Source organism: Podarcis raffonei, chromosome 1 (genome assembly GCF_027172205.1).
Source record: "Podarcis raffonei isolate rPodRaf1 chromosome 1, rPodRaf1.pri, whole genome shotgun sequence".
In the NCBI taxonomy this organism is placed as follows: domain Eukaryota; kingdom Metazoa; phylum Chordata; class Lepidosauria; order Squamata; family Lacertidae; genus Podarcis; species Podarcis raffonei.
In genome coordinates, this window is record NC_070602.1 from 104,147,016 (window position 1) to 104,170,506 (window position 23,491).

Below are 23,491 nucleotides of genomic sequence, written 5' to 3' on the forward strand. Positions count from 1 at the left end.
CTTCTTTCAAGCCAATCATGTGCAACTAGTTTGATACTGGAAGCTGCATTGCAAATGTGGCATGAACCAGGGCGGACTAGAACCAACAGGTGGTGGAAGCATAAACTCAACAAATTCCAAACATGCTACAGTTACTTATTTATATCATAAAGTTTATGTATATCCCTTGTTTGTGTATATACAAAGCCCTAAATAACTTGGGGGCCCAAATATCTGAAGGAGCTCCTCCTCCCATAGAAGCCTACCTGAATGTTCAGGTCAGCAGGGGAAGCCCTTTGTTGATTAAGTGGTCATGGCACATTGAAAGGCCTTTTCTGTGGTGGCTCCCCTGTTTTGGAAATCCTTCCCCTTGGAGATGCATCTGGCATTGTCATTGCATTCTTGTTATTTCATCAAGATGAACCTTTTTGCCCCCCCCCCCTTTTTAATAGGGCAGAAGAATCAGTTTCGATTGGCTTCCACTGTAATATTTTGTGTGTGTTTCAATTATGGTTTTAAGTAGGATTGCCATATGTTGGTGATTTGGCCATCAGAAACAGAAAGTGCTGAAATGTCCAGACGTATGGCAACCCATGTCGGAAATGTAATTTTTTGCGAATTTCCTTAAGCTTAAAAACTTTTCTTTCTTTTTTTCTTTTTCCTTTTTCGTTTATGTTTTCTGTTTAGTTTTTTTTTAGTTTTTAGTTTCCCTATTTTAAGTGATGCTTTATTGTTTTTAAATCTGTTTTATTGAATGTATGTATCCCGTCGTAGGTCCTTGCAGTGCATAAATAAATTCAAACAAAGACAAATATCTTTTTGCAATAAATGGTCCCTTGCACCATATCACATACAATTCTGGTGAGTTCCTCAGTCCTCAGGTACAGCTGCACTTGGTAGAGGGAACTGGTGAAAAATTGGGGATACAGCCTTTGGGCAAGCAGAAATGTTCTCTGTTCACAATACAGTGGTACCTCGGGTTACAGATGCTTCAGGTTACAGACTCCACTAACCCAGAAATAGTACCTTGGGTTAAAAACTTTACTTCAGGATGAGAACAGAAATTGTGCTCCGGCGGCACAGCGTCAGTGGGAGACCCCATTAGCTAAAGTGGTACCTCAGGTTAAGAACAGCTTCAGGTTAAGAACGGACCTCCAGAATGAATTAAGTTCTTAACCCGAGGTACCGCTGTATAAAGAAGACAACAACTAGGGATATTTTCAAACATTTCCCTTCACATTGTCTATGCCCAAGAAACTTGTGGGTGTGCATGTGAAGTCATATTGAATATGTTGGTATTGATTGCTTGAAGCACCAAACTACTACTGGAGTAACACACTTTGAAGTTGCATTGTGTTTTTTCCCTCCTTCTTTAAAATTAGAACTAGCAGGTGCAGATGTGTCAATACTTTATTGTTCCTTTGGAGAGGCACTGTGCTTTTGTACTGTTGTCCTTGCAGGAGGTGACGTTTTATGGTTCACTGTTTTGATTCTTTGTGTTCGTTCTTTTTGTTATGTTGGTGCTTCTTGACTAATCAATAAAAATATTATAACTAAAGGGAGAGAGATATAAATGGTAGGTGCATGGGGACCTGGGGGGGTGAGGAGGATGAGGATGGATTCAACCCTTTCATCCTTTGTCATGGTTCCAGCACCCCACCCCTGAAGTTGCTGTTAGTCTTTGAAGCAAAGCTCCCATTGGGACCAGTGGAGGCTTCCCTTCTAGGGCTGCCACAGGTGGGGATTTCTGTTGGGGCTGTGACATCACATGGTTGCTGCAAGGATAACATGAGATGAAATTATGCATATAAACCTGAGCTCCTTGAAGGGATGGAATGTGAATAAGTAGTTTAAGTAATGACTTCATCACAGAATGCTGGTAATAGAAAATGTGTTCCCCAAACTCTCATTTTTATTGATCTGACTGCAGCCTTATGAAATATGGACCTGAATGTACATGAAGAAGAGTTAAACTCACAGCTTCTTATCTTTAGACCCAGAAAACAATAGATTGGAAGTTTCTGCATAATGAGAACAATGCAGAATGGTTAAGGATGTGCTTTTTCTTGATGTCTTCTGTTACAGCTGTTATGTCAAGAAGCCAAGAAGGACCTGGAGAGATGGGAAAGGCAGTTGTCATCCCCAAAGATGATCAGGAAAAAATGAAAGAACTCTTTAAAATCAACCAGTTTAATCTTATGGCCAGTGACATGATTGCATTCAACAGAAGTTTGCCTGATGTAAGACTAGAGGGGTAAGTTTACACATTTGGCTTGGTTTTGCAGTGTGTTGCATTGACATTCCCAATATTTCTAATCTGTTTTATTTTATTGTCATATTTATTTTGGATATTTTTAAACCGCCTTTCTAGAAAAGGCCCATCAAATCAAAATTATGGAGTATCATTAATCCAACAAAGATAAAAACATAAGAACAACCAATAAAAAAAATTTCAGCCAGCCAATTAGAGGAGCCTCTCACAGCAGTGACAAATCCCAATCCAGGCTGTAAAAAACGCTTGAATATGTCAGTTGGAATAGGTATGTAGTTATGACTTCTGAAACCCAGACATATGGCAGCCCTAGTAATGTTGCAGAAGCTAACTGGGAAAATCTGACAACTTCTAGGTCAGTACCCTTAATTGACCTAGGGTAGGGTCCACTTCACAGTTTACAAAATTTCTCTAGAACAGAAATTGCAAGCTGTAGGGATTTCGTGTGTGTTGTTTCGCATGAAAGTAGCAGCTATGTCCTTGCCTGTGATGAGTTATGGTAGCGCTAGCTTAGCTGGGGTGAGCTAAAAGGAGCAGATCTGGGTTGGGGAGGAGACTGAAGCCCAGTTGAGAGGTTGTAAGAGCTGCAAGAGATGGGTAGCACTCAGTTGAGGGGCTAGAAAATGCCATATATGCCTGGCAAGCAGAGCCAGATGTTAAGTGTAAATGCTAAGGTAGTCAGAAGATTAGAGCATACATGCAGATATCATCAGACAGGCATCTTGAAGGAACTGCAGCAGGTAATTTGCTGATGAATGGTTAGCCAGCATGTGTATTCATTTGGATTATGCAGACCTGGGAATGGAAGTGAGGTTGCAGAGAATGCTTGTTGATTATTCCATACTGAGTTGGGGCTTTGCATTGCTTTCAGTGGTTGACTGGAACTGTTAATTGAAGCCAGAGGAGTGTGCACAATCCATCTGTAAACTTGTAAACATGCAAATGTGTATTAACAGTGTCCTGCAACTTCAAAACATTCGAGGTTTTTAAGGTTTTCTATATTCTGTTGTGATACATAACTGAGAATTAAAGCTCCTTCCATTTTGAAGTGACAACACCTCTAGCAGCCCTGTCCAGTTCTGCTTTGCTGTCATTACATGGAATCTGACACTTATTGTAATGCGTGGAACACATTTTGCATGCTCTTCCCATTTAGATATAGCAGTGTCACTGTAGGTGTTCTGCATCTGCAGAGAAAGATAATTCTGGCAATTGCTAGTAATTTAATAGGTGTCACAGAAAACATTCCTTCTAACTAATACACATAGAGATATTGAATATTAGTATGATCAGCATGAAGAAAGAGAGGGGGAGACATTTTTTAATGGCCTTGATGTGTCATGTGGTATCAGTCGCACTATGTAATATGTGTTCTCAGCACATATTAAAGCATTACAATAGTAAATTAGATTTTTCAGGGAAGAAATGACACACTTTACTCATGTCAGAGGCTGCTGTAACATCTTCAAGGCAATTCTTCACTTACATAGCCCTTAGGGTTTGACCAGCAGACAAGTCAAGACAAATCTAAGGCCCTTTGGGGTGGGGTGGGCCTCCTGTCTCCAAACAGCTACCTTACTTATTGAAAAAGCTGGTGCTCTGCTCTTGCTGCCACCCAGGTAGCCTTCAAGATGTTGCTGGACTACAACTCACTTCCTCCACAACCATTTGCCCTGATGCCTGGGGCTGGTACGAGTTGTAGTCTATCAACATCTGGAGGGCCACAGGTTTCCCATCCTGTTTTATAGCCTAATCTTATAGCACAATGCTTCACCCCAGGGGGAATATGGCTCCTGTTTCTTTCTGGCTACCACAGGAAGTGGATGGTGGCACATGAATGGTAGCCTGGATTGTGTTTGTCCCACCCATAGTGTCTCTACTCCAGCTGCCACTATGCCACCTATAAATACTAGGGTGGCAACATACTGTAGGAGGAGGCTTGTTGGCTGGCAGCTTTTCTGAAGGTGGGCATGGCATGGAATCCTTATACCAGGATAGAATTCCAGCACCCAGAAGGGTTCCAATGATACATGAACAACACAGAGATTTTGGCATTTGAAGCTGCTTGTTGTGGTTATAGTGTTGGGTTTGGTCCCAGGAATAGCCTTTAAATCTCCTCTAAGGCTATCAACTAGTTTTGGGCACAGCACATTTTCTCAGTCTAGTCTACTAACTGGCTTCATTGTTAGCATGAAGTGTCACTCTTGAGTTCTTTGTTATACATATTAGCTTTTTTGTAACTGGTTTTTCCCCATTGACTTTTGGAAATGTAACCCCGGCAAGAGCAGGAGATCTCCCACCCATCTGGTCTAGGGAACCACCCACTAACAGTGCCTCTGGATTGAGTTTCAGTTTATTGGCTCTCATCCAGTCCATTACTGAGGCAAGACACTGGTCCAGCACTTCCACTGCCTCACTTGCATATGTAAAGGAGAAATAGAGGTAGGTTTCATTAGCATACTGCTGACAACGTACTCCAAACTTCTGCAGAACCCCACCCAGCAGTTTCATGTAGATGTTAAACAACGTGGGGAATAGGATTGAGCCCTGCGGAACCCCACAACTGGGGACCTTGGCTAGTATTTACTCTTGTTCTCTCTGGGTTCTATCTCTACTGTCAGGAAAGGCTGAATCTTCCAATTTTTTGTTTAATAGGATTCTGTCTTATTTCCTTTAGATACGGGAGCATTGGAGTGAGATGGTATAGAGATATTGAGACAGATTTTATATATTATCCACAAGAGACACAGATATGCTTTTGGCAGAAGTTTTTATATTTGTAAACAGAGGAGAGTTATCTTGTCTAGACTGTTGCAGTATTCTACTCTGCCTAATTTCACCCCCTGAGTTTTGGAATTTTGAATTAATGAAACTTCACAGCCAATGGTTCTTTCTGTTTCTGTTTTTTTATATAAATTTCTAGAATTTCGATTCTTTCAGAAAGGCAACATTAAAAAAAAAAAGAATTTAAGCTTCTATGAGGAAGTGGTAGGTGAGAGAGAGTTTGTGTGCATGCTTGTGCATACATGCATAAAATAAATTGTTTCAACATTCCAGAAGACAACTGGAGCAGAACCCAAGGCATAGTGAAATGGTGGGATAAGAGGGATCCACTTATCTCTAATCGAAACCAAAAGCCTTTCCTTCTTCACACTGCATTCCTGTGATCAAAAAATTCATCACAGCAGACAATCTGTATTGATTTACAGTCCCTACTCTGCTTGTAGGTAACTCAAATCTGAGGCACAGAGAACCACAGTCAATATAAAGATTCTGTATTTTTATCTTGCCTTGTCTGCTTTTGACTGCACCAGGCTGTTTGCTTCAGTTCTTTGCTCAGATTGCAGGTGAACTTTATGTGCATCACTTGCATTTGTTATTTGTCAGAACTGTAATAATATCCAGGAAAGCCTCCAGCCTATTCAGGCTGAAATCAGCCAGTTTCAGCAAATGAAGAATTAGCAGCACAGCCTGGTGACAGATGAAACAATCTTATGAGGGCATTTCTCAATGTGCACATCAAAGACAGCTGGATTCATAAAGGGCTGCCCTTGACCAGCTGCAGGGAAATCAGACTTGTCTTATAATGGCTTGACAGTGGAGGACAGCCTGTCTCTGGAGGATAGGCAAGCACCTGGATTTTAGACACTGGCATGGTGCTCAGTGGCGTAGCGTGAGTTGTCAGCACCCGGGGCAAGGCAAGTAATTTGCGCCCCCTAACCCATGGATTTGTGCCCCTAACCCTAACCCCCAGATGTTGCGCCCGGTGCGGCCGGCCCCCCCTGCACCCCCCACGCTATGCCACTGATGGTGCTCCATATGTTAGTTTATTTTTGAAGTTCTCTGTCTGAAGGTTGGCCTATGCAGCTAGAACCAATGGATGTGCATCTTAAATATAAGAAGTATCTTTGCATTTTAAAAATTGTTCTGAACTTGTAATTTAGCTACCACAGCACCTTTTTAAATTGGTTTGGGCAAATTGTTTTGCAAAGAAGCCCAAATTCCATGTATTGGATGGCTGCAGCTCCTTTGCATATTTCCATTCTATTTATAGTATACATCACTATGATTTAACCTGGATAATACCAGGGTATGGTTAGTGTACACATACACCCAGTGCTTTTTTCTGGGGGGATGCAGTGGTACACAAACCCCTAAACATTTTGTGAATCTTTGTACTTTTGTCCATTTACTGTATTTATTTCCCCCAATTTGAACTATAAAATGGTGATTTTCTTGAGTCAAAATGACAGTACCCTTAAACTTTTTTTTTTAGAAGAAAAAGCACTGCATACATCTATTTTTCTGTATTCTTGCTGAGGAAATGTTGCCATATCTCAGCCATTGAAAGAGGAAGTCACTGGTTCAAATTTCACCACTGCCATGAACTCACTGGACAAGACAGGCATCCTCAGTCGCTACCTCATGTTTGAAGAAATATGAAGCGTTTCAGCCTGGAGTATCACCAAATAAAACAGCTTGGCAAATAGTGATCTCACAGCAGAGGTCTTAGTTCTCTCTCTCTCTCTGCACCCAATATTTAATACATGAAAACTGATGATGATACTGGCTTTGCCACTGTAACTATTACCAAGACAAAATAAATACTATGCATCATAATCATAATCATTTCCAGCCTAGGATTGACATTATGACAATATATGTGCTAGGAGAATAGGTTATTCCTACTGGATTGTAGAGTTTTAGATACAACCCATGCAATCTTTTTTACAGGTTTTAAAGGGTTGTGTTGTGTTGGAAAGGGAGCAATTTTTCTCTCCTATGCCCACTGATTTTTTTTTATTTTTAAATTTATTTTTACTTCCCGTGTGCACAGGGGAAGTTTATAGTGATCATCCATTGGTAGCAAAGCCCACCTTGTGAGCTGAGTGTAGCTGTATTTTCTGACTCAATGGTGCAAGACTTCTCAACCATGAAATTGCTTCTTTCATGCATTCCTGTACATTTTTGCCTGGACAGTCACAGTTTAGAAAACTTGATCGTGACAGTGAATAGAGCAGCTGGGCAATCAGTTGATGCTAGGGATGAAGTTTAGCTTTCATGTGTGATACCATTTCCCTCATGTTTGGTTTGGGGTCAGAGGCAGTAATTATGGAGGGCAGTGTGCAGCCTGATCAGTCAGTAATATCAAAAACTGAAGCAATTTCTTTACCTAATTATTACTTTTATTGAGGATACAACAAAAGTAAGTCATTTACTTACTTTATTTATAGATTTGCTTTCGTTCACCATGGCTGGCTATAGCTCCATTGTAGGGAACCTTGCCCTTCCAGATGTGGTTGTACTATCAGCTTCCATCAGCTTCAGGCAGCATGGCTAATTGTCATGGGAGCTACAGTCCAACCATATTTGGAATACTACAGATTCACATTTCTCAAAGGCTCAAGAGTAAGACAATCGCCTTACTCTTCCTACTTATGGTTCAGTCATCTTTGGTTCAGGACTCAAAGTTTAGCAAACATCACTCCAAGTTTGCAAATGCATATGAAAAGCTTATCATTCTGCAACCACCTTGTAACAAGGTTCTAGACAGTGTGAACAATGAGGACGGTATATTGATGACAATATTGATGTTGATGATTATTTAAATTTGTATCCTGCCATTCTTTTGTAGAACTAAGGGACGTTCACAGCATAAAAATACAAGATGAAAACACAAAATACATAATAAAAACAAACCAATAACACCCCACTCTCTACCCCCTCCCACAAACACATTTAAAAGGGTACAGTTTAGGATGTTAGTCAGCCAAAGGCCTGGTTAAAGAGGAATGTTTTTACCTGGCACCTAAAGTTGTATATTGAGGGCGCCAGGCGAGTCTCCCTGGGGAGAGCATCCCACAAATGGGGAGCCACTTCATAAAAGTCTAATTCTCTTGTTGCAACCTTCTGGACCTTTCATGGAGGAGGTGCATGAAGAGGGGCATCAAATGATGATCACAGGGTCTGGGTAGGTTCATGTGGAGAGAAGTGGTCTTTAAGGTATTGCAGTCCTGAGGCATCACTGATGGTGACTCTGCTTTGGGTCTACTTGGCAATTGCAAAAGCACTGACATGTGTGTGTATAATATTACTTACTTTGCACCAATCCTCTAGATCAGCTGCCAAGGCAATGGTCAGGGATGATGTAAGATGTAGTTCCAGTAGTATCTGAAGGGTATCTCATTGACAACATCTGCTCTGGATGATCCAGTTCCTGTTTCCTTCTTTACAGGGCCTGACACAAAGTTGGGAAAAATAAAAATCTCCCAGAAAAGTTCTTCAGATTTTCTTAAAACACTAGATTATGGGAAAAACACACCCCCCACTTTTAAGAACTGTGGAACTTATACTTGGCCCAAACTCAAGGACACAAAGAATGTTCAAAGTCCCAGGTCTGCATATGGCTTGTCATCAGAATGTCCAGTCTTATTATGCCTGGAATTTTAAAATGCCATCTCTTTTCCCATTGGACCATCTCTCTTTTCATTTTTTTGCGTGGAACATAAGGCAGCACAAATCTGAACTGTTAACTACTTTGCTTATAAGCATTATCAATTATGCCAACACAAGATGTTTTAGTTAGCTAATGATCCCCCAACTGGCAGGTAATTTGGACCTGCAACAGCAAAGCAAACATGACATATGGTATGGTCACAAGCATTGCCAGTATGCATGAAGCTTACTGCAAAGCCTTCTGGACTTGGGACGAAAGCAGGAAGAGGTGCTTTGAAACAATCTTGGTCAGTTAATTTATAGTAGTTTGCATCTCTGATGTCTGAGAATTGTGCAGTTCTTTTTCCCATGCCCAAAGGTGTAAAGGAATTTCAATATGACTTTTTCCTTGAGCATATCTGTCTTCAAGATACATATCTGACAGTATTCATGAAAACATAACTGATGTTTTGGTTGAGTATTTCTGAGGCAAATGTGAAATCATTCAGCCTGAAGAACGCCAGGTATTAGATGAATGACTTTGCCCTGTGCCCACAAGTCAGGCATGCTATTCCTAGAAGATAACATTTCCTTCCATCCCTAATGTATTTCTTTCAGAATTAAGGGAAATAACGCTCATTGATACAATGTGTGTTTGCAGTCTAACTAATTTTGTGAAGTAAAGACAATAGGCAATAACTTTGAATGGAAACATGCAACCGAGTATGGAAGCAACAATTTCCTCCCTTCACAGGCTGAAAATCTCACTTGTCACAGAGTTTTTCTTTGATTGTTGCTTTTGCACTCCTGACAGAAATCCAATTTAGGAAGGAAGCTCTGAGACCAACACATCTGTTACCTGCTTTGTGAAGTGCAACGCTGAAGTCTGCCTTAAACCTATTAGTAAATTCTGATGGGGAGGGGCGGGTAAACATCTATGACACAAAAAGTGTGTTGCCATATTCTAGCTTTATTTAGAATGCCCCTTAGCTAATTGCTCCTAAACTAGCTTCTGAACATGACTGGAATACTAAAAAGCATTAATGAAGGACCAAGTCTGTAGCAAAGAAAGAAAGAAAGAAAGAAAGAAAGAAAGAAAGAAAGAAAGAACCATGTGGAATCTCATTAGGTAGCATTTTCTTATCAACAGTTTTTCTTCATTATAATAATTAATTTAATTATAATTATCGCTAAAACTGCAGCAAAGGATATTGTGTTACAGTAGGAGGAGAGAAAACCCCAGAACATGGTGGCAGTGGCCCTTAGGAGATGGGGAAACTTGACATAGACACACTGTTTCCAATACTATACTGTGCTCTAGAAATACAGTAGTACCTCAGGTTACATACGCTTCAGGTTACAGACTCCGCTAATCCAGAAATAGTGCTTCAGGTTGAGAACAGAAATCGTGCTGGCAGCAGCAGGAGGCCCCATTAGCTAAAGTGGTGCTTCAGGTTAAGAACAGTTTCAGGTTAAGTACGGACCTCCAGAACGAATTAAGTACTTAACCCAAGGTACCACTGTAGAATGTAAGGCAGGGCTATGGAAAGGAGGAGACGATATTATTGTGAGATTGGTTCTCAGTGTTATCCATTCTGTTCCACACACACCCTCCTTCAGATTCTGAGTGTCACCAGTCTCTCCAGTTGGATGGAGGTATTGCTTTCCTCAACCTTACCTTGGATTGCAGCTTCTTTTCATTATCTTCTATACAAACCGAGGCTCCCATTCAGGTGTGCCACACAGTACACAGGCTGTGGATAGTAAGACTGGAGGAGGAAATCTGTCCCTCAGCTTTACATTTTTCAATATCTTGAAACATGGAGTTACAGAATTTTAAAGCACCTGTGTTTTCCTAACAGTTTACTAGCCTGAAACACTACTAGGGTTGGGGAGCAAGATAAAATCCCTCCCTCTTAACTACGTGCCTCATTGTTGAGTATGATTTCCCTTTCTCTTTCTCCCCCCCCCCTTACACATAGATGTGTTCCATTCTTTTAGAGTAGAAAAAGGATCTCTACTGGCTTCATTGTTATTGGGATTAAGGGCCAATTCTTATTTTATGGAGCAGTATGATTGGGAAAATGTTGAAAAACTGCACATTATCCACTTGAGTTGCTTTGGAGATGGAGAGAAAGATTAGCCTCTTAAAAAACCTGCACTTTGTGCATGTGTTTTTTTTAAAGTTTTTTTTTTAAATACTCCTTCATCTGCTACTTTGTTCCTACTCTGGCACAAAAGCTTTTTGAGCTTTTAACTAAATGAAATTCTTGCGCAGAGGCAACTTTTGAAAAATTAATGCTCTATTTAGAGTTCTAAATCCCTAAGGAAAGCTTGATATTCAAGCCCACATTCTGAGTATGTCATTGTTATGAACAGTGACAGCTGAAGGTGTGAGTGAAGTCTCTTTGTTCTTGCAAACTGCAGACCTATTTATATTGTATAATATAACACGATAGAGACATTTTCAAGACACATTTCCCCATCTATCACCAGATAGATAGATATAAGATTGCATACAGTGTATTTTGGTTCAGCAAAATTCAGCAAGGCAGTGTCAACAGAGTTGTTTTTAAAGTGTTACTTCTGGCTAAGTAGGGAGAAAATTATAAATTATTTGTTGGCGCAAATTACTGCTTTTGAGTAATATACAGAGGGATTTTTTATTACTGTACATTTGAAAATTTCATATATGAAACAGTGCATCAACCTTCTATTATATACTGTAATAAACATTAACTCTAGTATCAAGTTACTGCTTGAAATAGATGGTTCATTCTGTAACGCTGCTCTAAGGAACATACAGCTGTGTCCAAAACCTTGAATGTTGCACACAAATATAAAAGGAGAAAACATGTAATTTAGCAAACTGGCATCTCTGAGAATTTAAATTCTGATCTGCATTTCAAAATGCTTTGCATTCAGCTTTGCATTCTTGCAGTTTCCACAGCTGCTTCGATATGAATGAAATGCATATGGCTAGGATCTAAAGCATTGCATACAAACCACCCATCACATCAACTTAGGTCCTCTACAGTGGCATTCCATGGGGTGCAAGATTGCTCTGCTGCCCAAAGCAGAAAATGAAAGCTCCCATGTATGGGAGCACTTTGCATGCACTCCTGTACTTAGAAGAAAAGGAGGCTGCTTTACACTAAGTCAAGACTATTGCTCCATCTAGCAGATTGTTGGCTGCACTGGCCCGCAGTAGCTCTCCAGGATGTTAGGAGAAGACATTCCTAATTATACCTGGGAAGACCAGGTGATCTGTCTGCCTGTCCAGTGTGTTTCTGAGGTGCTGTTTAAGGTCCTGACAACTTTAAGGTCCCTGTTCTCATTACTTTTTGTTTTTTATCTGGGATCAGACAGCTCTTCAAATATACAACTGTCCTCTGCAAAGCAGGACACATGAGCACCCACCTGTGACAGCTGGGGAATCGGGATTAGGACCTTGGATACTGAATGGAAATGCAGGGCAGAACATTGGTCTATAAGATACACCAAGATCTCAAGCCATTTAGGACTTTAAAGCCAACGCTTTGAATTGAGCCTGGAAACAAATAGGCAACCACTATAGATGATTAAACAAAATGAGTATAAAGTTCTAGAGTTGAAGATCTCCTTAGAAAACTCTTGAACCTTGTGCCCCCCCCCCACAACTCTGATTTTTAATTTCTTATATTTCCATGATGAATTTGGGTAGGATTACCCTACCCCCCCAACTTTGAGGCATACTTAGTATTGTTGTTTCCTAGTTCTGCTGGATCTCTCAGCGGCGTTTGATACCATCGACCATAACATCCTTCTGGACTGTCTTGAGGGGCTGGGAGCTGGGGGCACTGTCATACAGTGGTTCCGCTCCTTTCTCCTGGGCCGTGTTCAGAAAGTGGGGGGGGATGAGTGTTCAGACCCCTGGGCTCTCACTTGTGGGGTGGCTCAGGGTTCTGTCGTCTCCCCCATGCTTTTTAACATCTATATGCAGCCGCTGGGAGAGATCATCAGGGGGTTTGGGCTGGGTGTTCATCAGTATGCAGATGATACCCAGCTCTACCTCTCTTTCAAATCAGAACCAGCGAAGGCGGTGAAGGTCCTGTGTGAGTGTCTGGAGGCGGTTGGAGGTTGGATGGCGGCTAACAGATTGAGGTTGAATCCTGACAAGATAGAAGTACTGTTCTTGGGGGACAGGAGGCGGGTAGGTGTGGAGGATTCCCTGGTCCTGAATGGGGTAACTGTGCCCCTGAAGGACCAGGTGCGCAGCCTGGGAGTCATTCTGGACTCGCAGCTGTCCATGGAGGCACAGGTCAAATCTGTGTCCAGGGAAGCTGTTTACCAGCTCCATCTGGTACGCAGGCTGAGACCCTATCTGCCTGCGGACTGCCTCGCCAGAGCGGTGCATGCTCTGGTTATCTCCCGCTTGGACTACTGCAATGTGCTCTACGTGGGGCTACCTTTGAAGGTGACCCGGAAACTACAACTAATCCAGAATGCGGCAGCTAGACTGGTGACTGGGAGCGGCCGCCGAGACCACATGACACCGGTCTTAAAATACCTACATTGGCTCTACATTGGTACGTTTCCGAGCACAATTCAAAGTATTGGTCCTGACGTTTAAAGCCCTAAACAGCCTCGACCCAGTATACCTGAAGGAGCGTCTCCACCCCCATCGTTCTGCCCGTACACTGAGGTCCAGCGCCAAGGGCCTTCTGGCGGTTCCCTCATTGCGAGAAGCAAAGTTACAGGGAACCAGGCAGAGGGCCTTCTCGGTAGTGGCGCCCACCCTGTGGAACGCCCTCCCATCAGATGTCAAAGCGATCAACAATTACCTGACATTCAGAAGACATCTTAAGGCAGCCCTGTTTAGGGAAGTTTTTAATGTGTGATTTTAGTGTATTTTTGGTTTCTGTGGAAGCCGCCCAGAGTGGCTGGGGAAACCCAGCCAGATGGGCGGGGTACAAATAATAAATTATTATTATTGTTGTTGTTGTTGTTGTTGTTGTTGTTGTTGTTATGGGGTTGGGGGTTGGGGAGGAGTAGGCTGTATGCTACAGCAGGTGTTAAAATTTAAGCAATGATTCAAATTCCTGGAGTAGCCAAGCTAGCTTCCTGGTGAGGTGATAGCCCAGGTAATGGGCCATTAAGGGAACAAAGAAAATGACTCTTTGCTACACAGATAATGGTTAGGGCCCCCTTCCTCAACTGCTTGGTCGAAAAACAAAGAGAAGAGTGGAGTTATGTGAACTAGAAGCCGAAGAGTGGCTGGCTGGGAAATGAGAGAACCATGCCTGATTTCTGCTGGAACCCAAGGCTGCAGCTATGGGAGAAACAAAGGCCTTTTGGAGTGTTAATTCTTTGGACCCCTCCATTGCAGGCTGTGTGTGTGTGTGTGTGTGTGTGTGTGTGTGTGTGTGTAAATAGACCATATATCATAAAGACACCACAGTCTCCACTGTACCTCATTTCCAAAAGCAAGCACGAGCCTGGAACCCCTGGAATCACCACCTGGAGATTGGGGTGGAATACAACAATATACTACTATATGTGTCCCATATATGCAAAGACCACTTTTGGATAACACTGGCTTGTGCTTTCCACAAGTGTCTGGTCTAATCAACAAACATGTTAATAATTATTGCATCAGTCTTGTTGTAAGGCAAATTTTTCACTGTAAAACTTGTATCTGTTTTTCTTTCATTTCCTGAAATCTTAATTAAGAAGGAATATCAACAATAATTTCTGATTTTGGTCACAGTCTTCTGGAGAGTTCTATACAAGTCCTGTTGGAATGAATGAAAATACCCTTCCTTTCCCCCTTTTCCCCTTCCTTTGAATGGAACTTTTGTACAGGAAAAATTCAAAGTATATTTTTTCATTGCTTTTGATTATAAACACATCTTTTTTTTTTTTAAACTTCTTTTTATTGAGTTTCATATAAGTAACCAAAAAGAAAAAGAAATAACTTCACAATTACAAAAAGAGAGAAAAATACAAAACAAATATCTAAACATAACATAAGTATTATCTATTTCCGTTACAATTCTTTATCCTCACAATTATCTCTTTGTGTCTTAAGAACTTAAATCATTCTTCTACGCTCTATTGACCTCCATCCCTCCCGCTTTCAGGCTTCTTAATATACATAATTTATTTTCCCCGCAGCTAATAATTGTTAATAGTTTACACATCGTAAGGTTTATATCAAATCTGTTATAGTTTTTAGGCTTCTGTAATTCCCTTCAATGTATATCATAAATTTGTTCCAGTCATTAATAAACTTTGTATTTTTTTGGTTTCTGATTTTTTGAGTCATTTCTGCAAGTTCAACAAATTCAAATAATTTTGTTTGCCACTCTCTAATTGATGGGATATCTTGATTTTTCCAATTTTGGGCAATTAACAATCTGGCGGCAGCTGTGGCATACTGAAATAATGTCTTATCTTCGTTTTTAACTTCATCCCCAACTATCCCTAGTAGAAATGCTTCCGGTCTTTTAGGGAATGTATATTTAAATATTTTTTTAAACTCATTATAAATATATTCCCAATATTTCTTCATTTCTTCGCATGTCCACCACATGTGGAAAAAATTACCTTCTTTAACCTTGCACTTCCAGCAGTTCTTATTCCCAGTTTTGTACATTTTCCCCAACTTTGCTGGGGTAATGTACCACCTGTACATCATCTTTTCTAAATTTTCCCTGAGTGTTACACAAGCTGTAAATTTCATTCCACTAGTCCATAATTTCTGCCATTTGTCATACTCTATATTATACCCCAGATCCATTGCCCATCTCGTCATTACCCCCTTTATTTCCTCATCTTTGGTATCCCACTCTAATAATATGTTATACATTTTGGATAGTAATTTGGATTTGCCTTCAATTATCTCTATCTGAAACTTAGATTTCTTTTCATTCATTCCTACTTTTTTATCATCTCTCCATACTGCATTTATTTGATGGAATTGTAACCAGCCCGTTAATTTGTCTTTCAACTCCTCGTAAGGTCTCATCCTCCATCCATTTTCTGATCCTGTCAGTAGGTCCTCATAAGTCAGCCTTTCTCCCTCCATATTTGCCTTTTTAGTTATTAGAATATCCATTGGTGATAACCACCAGGGCGTCTTCCATTCCAGGAGTTTTTTATTTCTTTCCCACACTTCGAGTAGGGGTCCTCTAAAAATATGATTTGAGAATCCTTTATGTATCTTCTCTTTATTCTGCCATAAATAGGCATGCCAGCCGAACCTGTTGTCGAACCCCTCTAGGTCCAACAGGTCGGTATTTTCCAGATTAATCCAGTCTTTAATCCAACAAAGGCTGGCAGCCTCAAAATATAACTTCAGGTTAGGTACTGAGAAGCCCCCTCTTTCTTTTCGATCTGTAAGGATTTTGAATCTGATTCTTGGCCTTTTGCCCTGCCATATGAATTTCGACAGGGTTCTTTGCCAATCTGTGAATATTTTGGATCCTCTAATCACTGGGATGTTCTGAAACAAAAAAAGCATTCTCGGGAGTAGATTCATTTTTATCGCCGCCATTCTTCCCCTCCACGAAAGTTTCACTCTATTCCACATATCTATTTCTTTCTTGATCTCCTTCCATGTTGTAAGGTAATTATCTTGAATTAAATTTATATTTTTTGTGGTTAACCAGATACCCAAATATTTTATTTTTTTTACCACCTTAATTCCGTGCTGTTCCTCCAATTTTTCACTTTCTTTTTTTCCCAAATTTTTAATCAGCATTTTTGTCTTTAATTTATTTAATTTAAACCCTGATAGTTTACCGAAATCTTCTAGCATTTCCAAGGCCCTGCCAACACTTTTTTGCGGGTTTTCCATAGATAACATTAAGTCGTCCGCGTATGCTTTTAATTTGAATTCCTTTGTTCCTATTTTGATCCCTCGGATCTCAGATGCTGCTCTCATTTTATTTAGAATTATCTCTAGTGCCATAATGAATAAAAGAGGGGATAGAGGGCACCCCTGTCTTGTTCCTTTTTCAATTTTAAAGGAATTTGTTAAGTTGTTATTTATAATCAATTTTGCATCTTGATTCGAGTATATTGCCTTTATTCCGTTCATAAACTCGCCCTCTAACCCTGCTCTTTCCATGCTCTTCAGTAGGAACTTCCAAGAGACATTATCAAATGCCTTTTCTGCGTCTATAAAAATTAGTGCCGCAGGTATTTCGTTCTTACACTCCAGATATTCTATAATGTTTATGGTATGCCTTACGTTATCTTTGAGGAACCTATTTGGAAGGAATCCTGCTTGATCCTTATGTATTATATTTACTAGGCACTTTTTAAGTCTACTTGCCATCACTTCCGCAAAAATTTTATAATCGTTATTTAAAAGTGATATGGGTCTATAATTTTTAATGTTCAATTTGTCCGTATCTGGTTTAGGGATCATCGTAATATGAGCCTCCCTCCATGTCTCTGGTATTCTTCCTCCTCTCAATATACCGTTCATGATGTTACATAGCACTGGTGTTAATTGGTTTTCAAATACTTTGTAATATTTAGCTGACAATCCATCTGGTCCTGGGGCTTTCCCTATTTTCATTTTCTTTATCGCCTTTTGGATCTCTTCTGCTTTTATAGGGTTATTAAGTTGGGTTCTTTCTTCCTCTGTTATGGTTCTCCCGTTATATTCTTCTAGGTATTTTTCTATTTGGGTTATGTCTTCCTTCTCTTTTTTGTACAACTTCTCATAAAATTTGAGGAATTTCTCCTTTATTTCTTTTGGGTCTTCTATCAGTTGTTCCTCTATTTTAATTTTGTTTATCACATTTTGTTTTTGTCTTTTTCGTAATTGCCAAGCTAATAATTTACCCGTTTTATTAGCTGACTCAAAGTATTTTTGTTTCATTAGTTTAATTTTCCATTCAGTTTCTTGACTTATTAACATTGAGTATTGAGATTGTAACATCTTTCTTATTTGGATATTTTGTTCATCTTTCGGGTTTGTTGTTAATTTTCTCTCACACTCTCTTATCTGAATTAGGATTTCCTCTTTCTTCTGTTCTCTTACTTTCCTCCTATAACTATTTTGTTGAATGAAAAACCCTCTTAAAACAGCCTTACTGGCGTCCCAAACTATATCCAAACTTATTTCCGTATTGAGGTTCAAATCCAAATAATTTTTTAGAGTGGTTTTAGCTTTTCCGACCACTTCATCATTTTCCAATAGATGTTCATTCAATCTCCATCTGAATCCGCCTTGTGATTTACCTTTTATTTCCAAAACTACCGAATTATGATCTGAAAGAGTTCTAGGTTGAATTTCACACTTTATAGTTCTTAAAGTAAATTCCCTTGAGACCCAGATTTGATCAATTCTGCCCCAGCTCTTATGTGGCTCTGAGAAGAAGGTGAATTGTTTCTCTAATACATGTTTATATCTCCAAATGTCTATTAAATCTAAACTTTCTTCCAACTTATTAAAGGATCCTGGCAATTTCCCTTGATTATTTTTCCCCCTTTCTGATTGTCTGTCCAATTCTGGTGTCGGTACTCCATTAAAGTCTCCTAGTAGAATTGTCTTATTACATTCTACCTCTAATAAGATTTGTTCCAATTTTTTAAAGAATTCCGATTTATTCCAATTTGGGGCGTATATATTTATCACATTGATTTTCTCCCCCTGGAAATTAATTTGTACCCCTAAAATCCTTCCTTCCTCGTCTTTACAGATCATTTTGGGTTCCCATTTTTCTTTCACGTAAATCACTACCCCTCTTTTCTTTTCAGTTGTACAATTTGTAAATTCCGCCCCCAACTTTTTGTGCACCAAAATATGTTTGTGCTTTTTGATTACGTGTGTCTCCTGTAAACAAATTAGATCTAAGTTCTTTCTTTTCAACACATTTACTATTTTATTCCTTTTAGTTTTTTCGTTCAAACCATTCACATTCCATGACAAAACTTTCAGATTCATCGTATTGACTATTTTTCCGTTTACCAACAGCTAATAGTTTAAATTCGAGTGGTTTTATTCTCCCTGTTCACCTCTCCCTCCTCTTCTTCCTCCTCCTCTACAATCTCCTCCTCCTCTTCTTCCTCTACTTCTTCTTCTCTAGCTTTGTCCTCTTTGTCTTTCCACGGTTCGTTTTTCTTTCTCCTCTCCTCTGGACCACCATTTTTTCCTTCATATCTCTCCTCTACTCTTCCTAAATCTTTTTCATATCTACGTAGGAATTTCTTCACTTCTTGAATCTCAACAATTCTAAACCTTTTATCTTTGTAAAAAAAGGAGATCCCTTCCGGGAACTCCCATCTATATTGTATGTTATTCTTTTTTAGGACACTTGCCAGCTGTTTATAACCTTCTCTTTTGCGCAGGAGTCTAGTTGGTATCTCTTTAAAGATGATGATCGGTCTGCCATCAATAATTAATCTTTTTTGATAGCTTGTTTTCAATATCACATTTTTCATCTCTATCGAGCTAAAAATAACTAAGCAATCTCCTGCGACTTTTTTTGATTTTATTTGTTTAGTCTTTGATTTAATTCTGAAGGCGTTTTCTATCGTATATGCAACCTCTTCTTCTTTCAGCTCCAGCCAATTGGCTAGTTCCTTAATCATCTTTTCTTTGATATTTTCATTTATTTCTTCTCCTACTCCCCTAAATTTCAGATTTAACTGCTTTTGTTTCATTTCAATCATCGCTAAGTTGTCCAGAACTTGGTCTTGGTTTTTATTCAGTTCTCCTATCTCATCTTTTAACCTATCTGTCTCCTTTCTATGTTCTTTCATTTCTTTCTGCATTTTTTTATTTGCTTCTTCCAAAGATTTTGACCGACCTGTCAGATCCTTTATTTTATTTGACAATTCTCCTACTGCTCCGGAAACTACAACTAATCCAGTGACCCGGAAACTACAACTAATCCAGAATGCGGCAGCTAGACTGGTGACTGGGAGCGGCCGCCGAGACCACATGACACCGGTCTTAAAATACCTACATTGGCTCTACATTGGTACGTTTCCGAGCACAATTCAAAGTATTGGTCCTGACGTTTAAAGCCCTAAACAGCCTCGACCCAGTATACCTGAAGGAGCGTCTCCACCCCCATCGTTCTGCCCGTACACTGAGGTCCAGCGCCAAGGGCCTTCTGGCGGTTCCCTCATTGCGAGAAGCAAAGTTACAGGGAACCAGGCAGAGGGCCTTCTCGGTAGTGGCGCCCACCCTGTGGAACGCCCTCCCATCAGATGTCAAAGCGATCAACAATTACCTGACATTCAGAAGACATCTTAAGGCAGCCCTGTTTAGGGAAGTTTTTAATGTGTGATTTTAGTGTATTTTTGGTTTCTGTGGAAGCCGCCCAGAGTGGCTGGGGAAACCCAGCCAGATGGGCGGGGTACAAATAATAAATTATTATTATTGTTGTTGTTGTTGTTGTTGTTGTTGTTGTTGTTGTTGTTGTTATGGGGTTGGGGGTTGGGGAGGAGTAGGCTGTATGCTACAGCAGGTGTTAAAATTTAAGCAATGATTCAAATTCCTGGAGTAGCCAAGCTAGCTTCCTGGTGAGGTGATAGCCCAGGTAATGGGCCATTAAGGGAACAAAGAAAATGACTCTTTGCTACACAGATAATGGTTAGGGCCCCCTTCCTCAACTGCTTGGTCGAAAAACAAAGAGAAGAGTGGAGTTATGTGAACTAGAAGCCGAAGAGTGGCTGGCTGGGAAATGAGAGAACCATGCCTGATTTCTGCTGGAACCCAAGGCTGCAGCTATGGGAGAAACAAAGGCCTTTTGGAGTGTTAATTCTTTGGACCCCTCCATTGCAGGCTGTGTGTGTGTGTGTGTGTGTGTGTGTGTAAATAGACCATATATCATAAAGACACCACAGTCTCCACTGTACCTCATTTCCAAAAGCAAGCACGAGCCTGGAACCCCTGGAATCACCACCTGGAGATTGGGGTGGAATACAACAATATACTACTATATGTGTCCCATATATGCAAAGACCACTTTTGGATAACACTGGCTTGTGCTTTCCACAAGTGTCTGGTCTAATCAACAAACATGTTAATAATTATTGCATCAGTCTTGTTGTAAGGCAAATTTTTCACTGTAAAACTTGTATCTGTTTTTCTTTCATTTCCTGAAATCTTAATTAAGAAGGAATATCAACAATAATTTCTGATTTTGGTCACAGTCTTCTGGAGAGTTCTATACAAGTCCTGTTGGAATGAATGAAAATACCCTTCCTTTCCCCCTTTTCCCCTTCCTTTGAATGGAACTTTTGTACAGGAAAAATTCAAAGTATATTTTTTCATTGCTTTTGATTATAAACACATCTTAAACAAGTTATCTGATCCCAAGTCAGAAAAGTGTGCTGTTCATAGTTATACTTAGCTCTTGAGTTAAGTATATTGTTGCCCAACAGGTACAGAATGTTGCAAGCTCTTAATCGTGGCTAAGAAATACGGAGTAAGCAGTGGGCACATGTTCCATTTCCCTCTTGTTATAATCCTTACTTGGTTTGTTTGTCGGCTTAGTGTGAATTTGCACTGCTGCAATCGAGCATGGTTAATGCTGATCAAGGTTGCCATCATATTTGAATTAGGTTTACAGATCCTTTAGCTAAAAGCATCTGTGGAGATGTAACACCAAACTAGGGCTTGGCAAGGCTTAACGGGTATGGGCTGGATCACTCCCGCGTAGATCCTCCGTAGGCTGGGCCAGTGCAGTGCGACGCTGGAAATCATGTCTGTGCATGTCCGTGGTCCCGGAAATCACTTCTGCGCATTTCCAGATGCTGAAAATTGCGCCTGCACAGAAGCAATTTCTGGAGCTGTGGAAGAGAGTCCCCAAGCCACGCTTCGCCGGTTCAGTGCAGCACGCAGGGACTCGCTGAGTGGGCAGCTCGGTTCAGGGGCAACTCGTGGGCTGGTTAAATGGCCTCTGTGGGCCGCAGGTTGGGGACCCCTGACCTAAACCCTACATTAAGGCAACAATATGGGGCTGGGAATAACACATGCCAAGGAGGGGAAGAGGGAGAGAGTGCCTACAGGATTGGTAGCCTTATGCCTGCAGTGAATCTACATGGTAGGCAGTACAATGGTCACTCCTCCTCTTCTTTTTCACAGAAAGCAAGAAGGATTTTCCATTTACTGTAGTTGTATAAATTCTAACAGTTGTGAAATAGTGGGAACTGGCCATTGTTTCAGAAGATTCATCAAGTCCTTTGATGACTGAATAGTAGCTTTGGTAGTTGTAAAATACAAAAGGCATCCAAATAACGAATGCATCAAGCTTTTTTATTTTACGCCATACTTTTTGATTGCTGCTGTTAACTTTCTTAATGTAGAGCAATAAATAGTAACTGCTAAATTATCCCGTTACAATCCGTAAAGTCACCTAAGCCACTGTGTTTGGATTTGGTCCTAAATGATAACTGTTGCCTCTTAAATCGCCCGTAGTCACTGCAGTATCTCATCTCGTCTGACTGCTTTGCTTCTATTCATGTGATGTATTATCTACCCTTGCATTGCTGAAATCAATACAATCCTGAAAGGGATAAAGCACAGTGGAACAGTTTATGGTCACATAATTTGTACATAGCCAAAGGGAACAATAGTAAATAGGTATGTAGTGCACTCTGTTTTCATGTTATTGATCTTGGAAAGTGTGTTTTCATCACATTTAAACAGCTGTACTTACTTCATGCGTATTCATAAATCTACATTTGACAAATGCATGATTTCCAAAGGAAAACATTTCACTCACTAGAATATTGCCAGCAATCAAAATTATTGTAATGTCCCGAGGAAGATGAAAACGGGGTTTTCTTTCATTTGTTTGTTTACAGCTCCTGTAATTGTAGTCGTGTTTCTTTTAATGTGGCATAGTTTTGAACAGGAAGAATAAATGGCACTGCTGTTTTAAGTATGCAATATAAAATGTAAAGGTGTTTTTATGGGCTTATATGTAAATCATCCTGGGGGGAAATGCTTAGACACACTGGCGGAGGAAGAGGGGGGCGGGGGGAGTGCACTGCCCCCGGCACCACGACCCCAGCGCACTACATCCCCAGGACGCACGCCAGCCACGCCCCCGCCTGCTCTCCGCCCCTGGTGCCAGAGCATGAAGTTCTGCCACTGCTTAGACAGTAGCATCAGATTTTTAGGTGCAAGTGCTGCATAGTATCAAAAGAACATTTTTGAGACCTGTAGCTAGACATATTGGGGTGGGAATGTTGGGTTTTCCCCGCCAGCAGAGACTCTACTGCTGTGTCTCTGCCTCACCAGTTTAGCTGCTCATGATTTTTCAGTAGCAAGGATACTAAGCATAGATCAAGGAGATATTGTTTACATTTTGAGGAGGTTTAATAATCCAGCCATCGGTAAGATGTGGGAAGGAGAACAATGCTGAAATGCTGTTTTATTTGTGCATGTGAACATAGATGTATGTGTGTGAGTGTAGGCATGTAAGGCTAAATGAGAAATACCTTTTGATGTTTTGTTTTCTCTCTGTGTGCAGATGCTTGGTGCTGAGTTTATTATTTGCTGTTTTTAAAACATTGATTCTTGTTATTTTCAGTGTTTTGAGAGCAATAAAATGTCTTTAGAAGGTGGATTTCATGAGTCTTAATACTAATATCCCTGTTACCCACAGCATAGATTCATTTGTTACCAGCAGGAATCTTTCTTGCAGGTTTAGGGAGATTAATATTCTGCTTTCATTCTGCTTTCAGTGCAGCAACCTTGGGGCCTGGCTTCTGGAACCTGATTAACTTGTATGCCATTATTTAGTGCCATGGAATGAATTTCTGAATAAATCAACTTCCTTTTTGTCT

The 23,491-nt window shown here is 40.3% G+C and overlaps 1 protein-coding gene across 4 annotated transcripts in view; it reads left to right on the top strand.

The window, feature by feature from the left end:
• Nucleotides 1–23,491, top strand: part of GALNT13 (polypeptide N-acetylgalactosaminyltransferase 13) — a 154,571-nt gene that overhangs the window by 51,530 nt on the left and 79,550 nt on the right. For all 4 annotated transcript variants that reach the window (XM_053407154.1, XM_053407172.1, XM_053407181.1 and 1 more), the window contains exon 3: nucleotides 2,065–2,233. In XM_053407154.1, coding sequence (XP_053263129.1) covers nucleotides 2,065–2,233 — 169 coding nt within the window. The remainder of the gene's footprint in view (nucleotides 1–2,064; nucleotides 2,234–23,491) is intronic.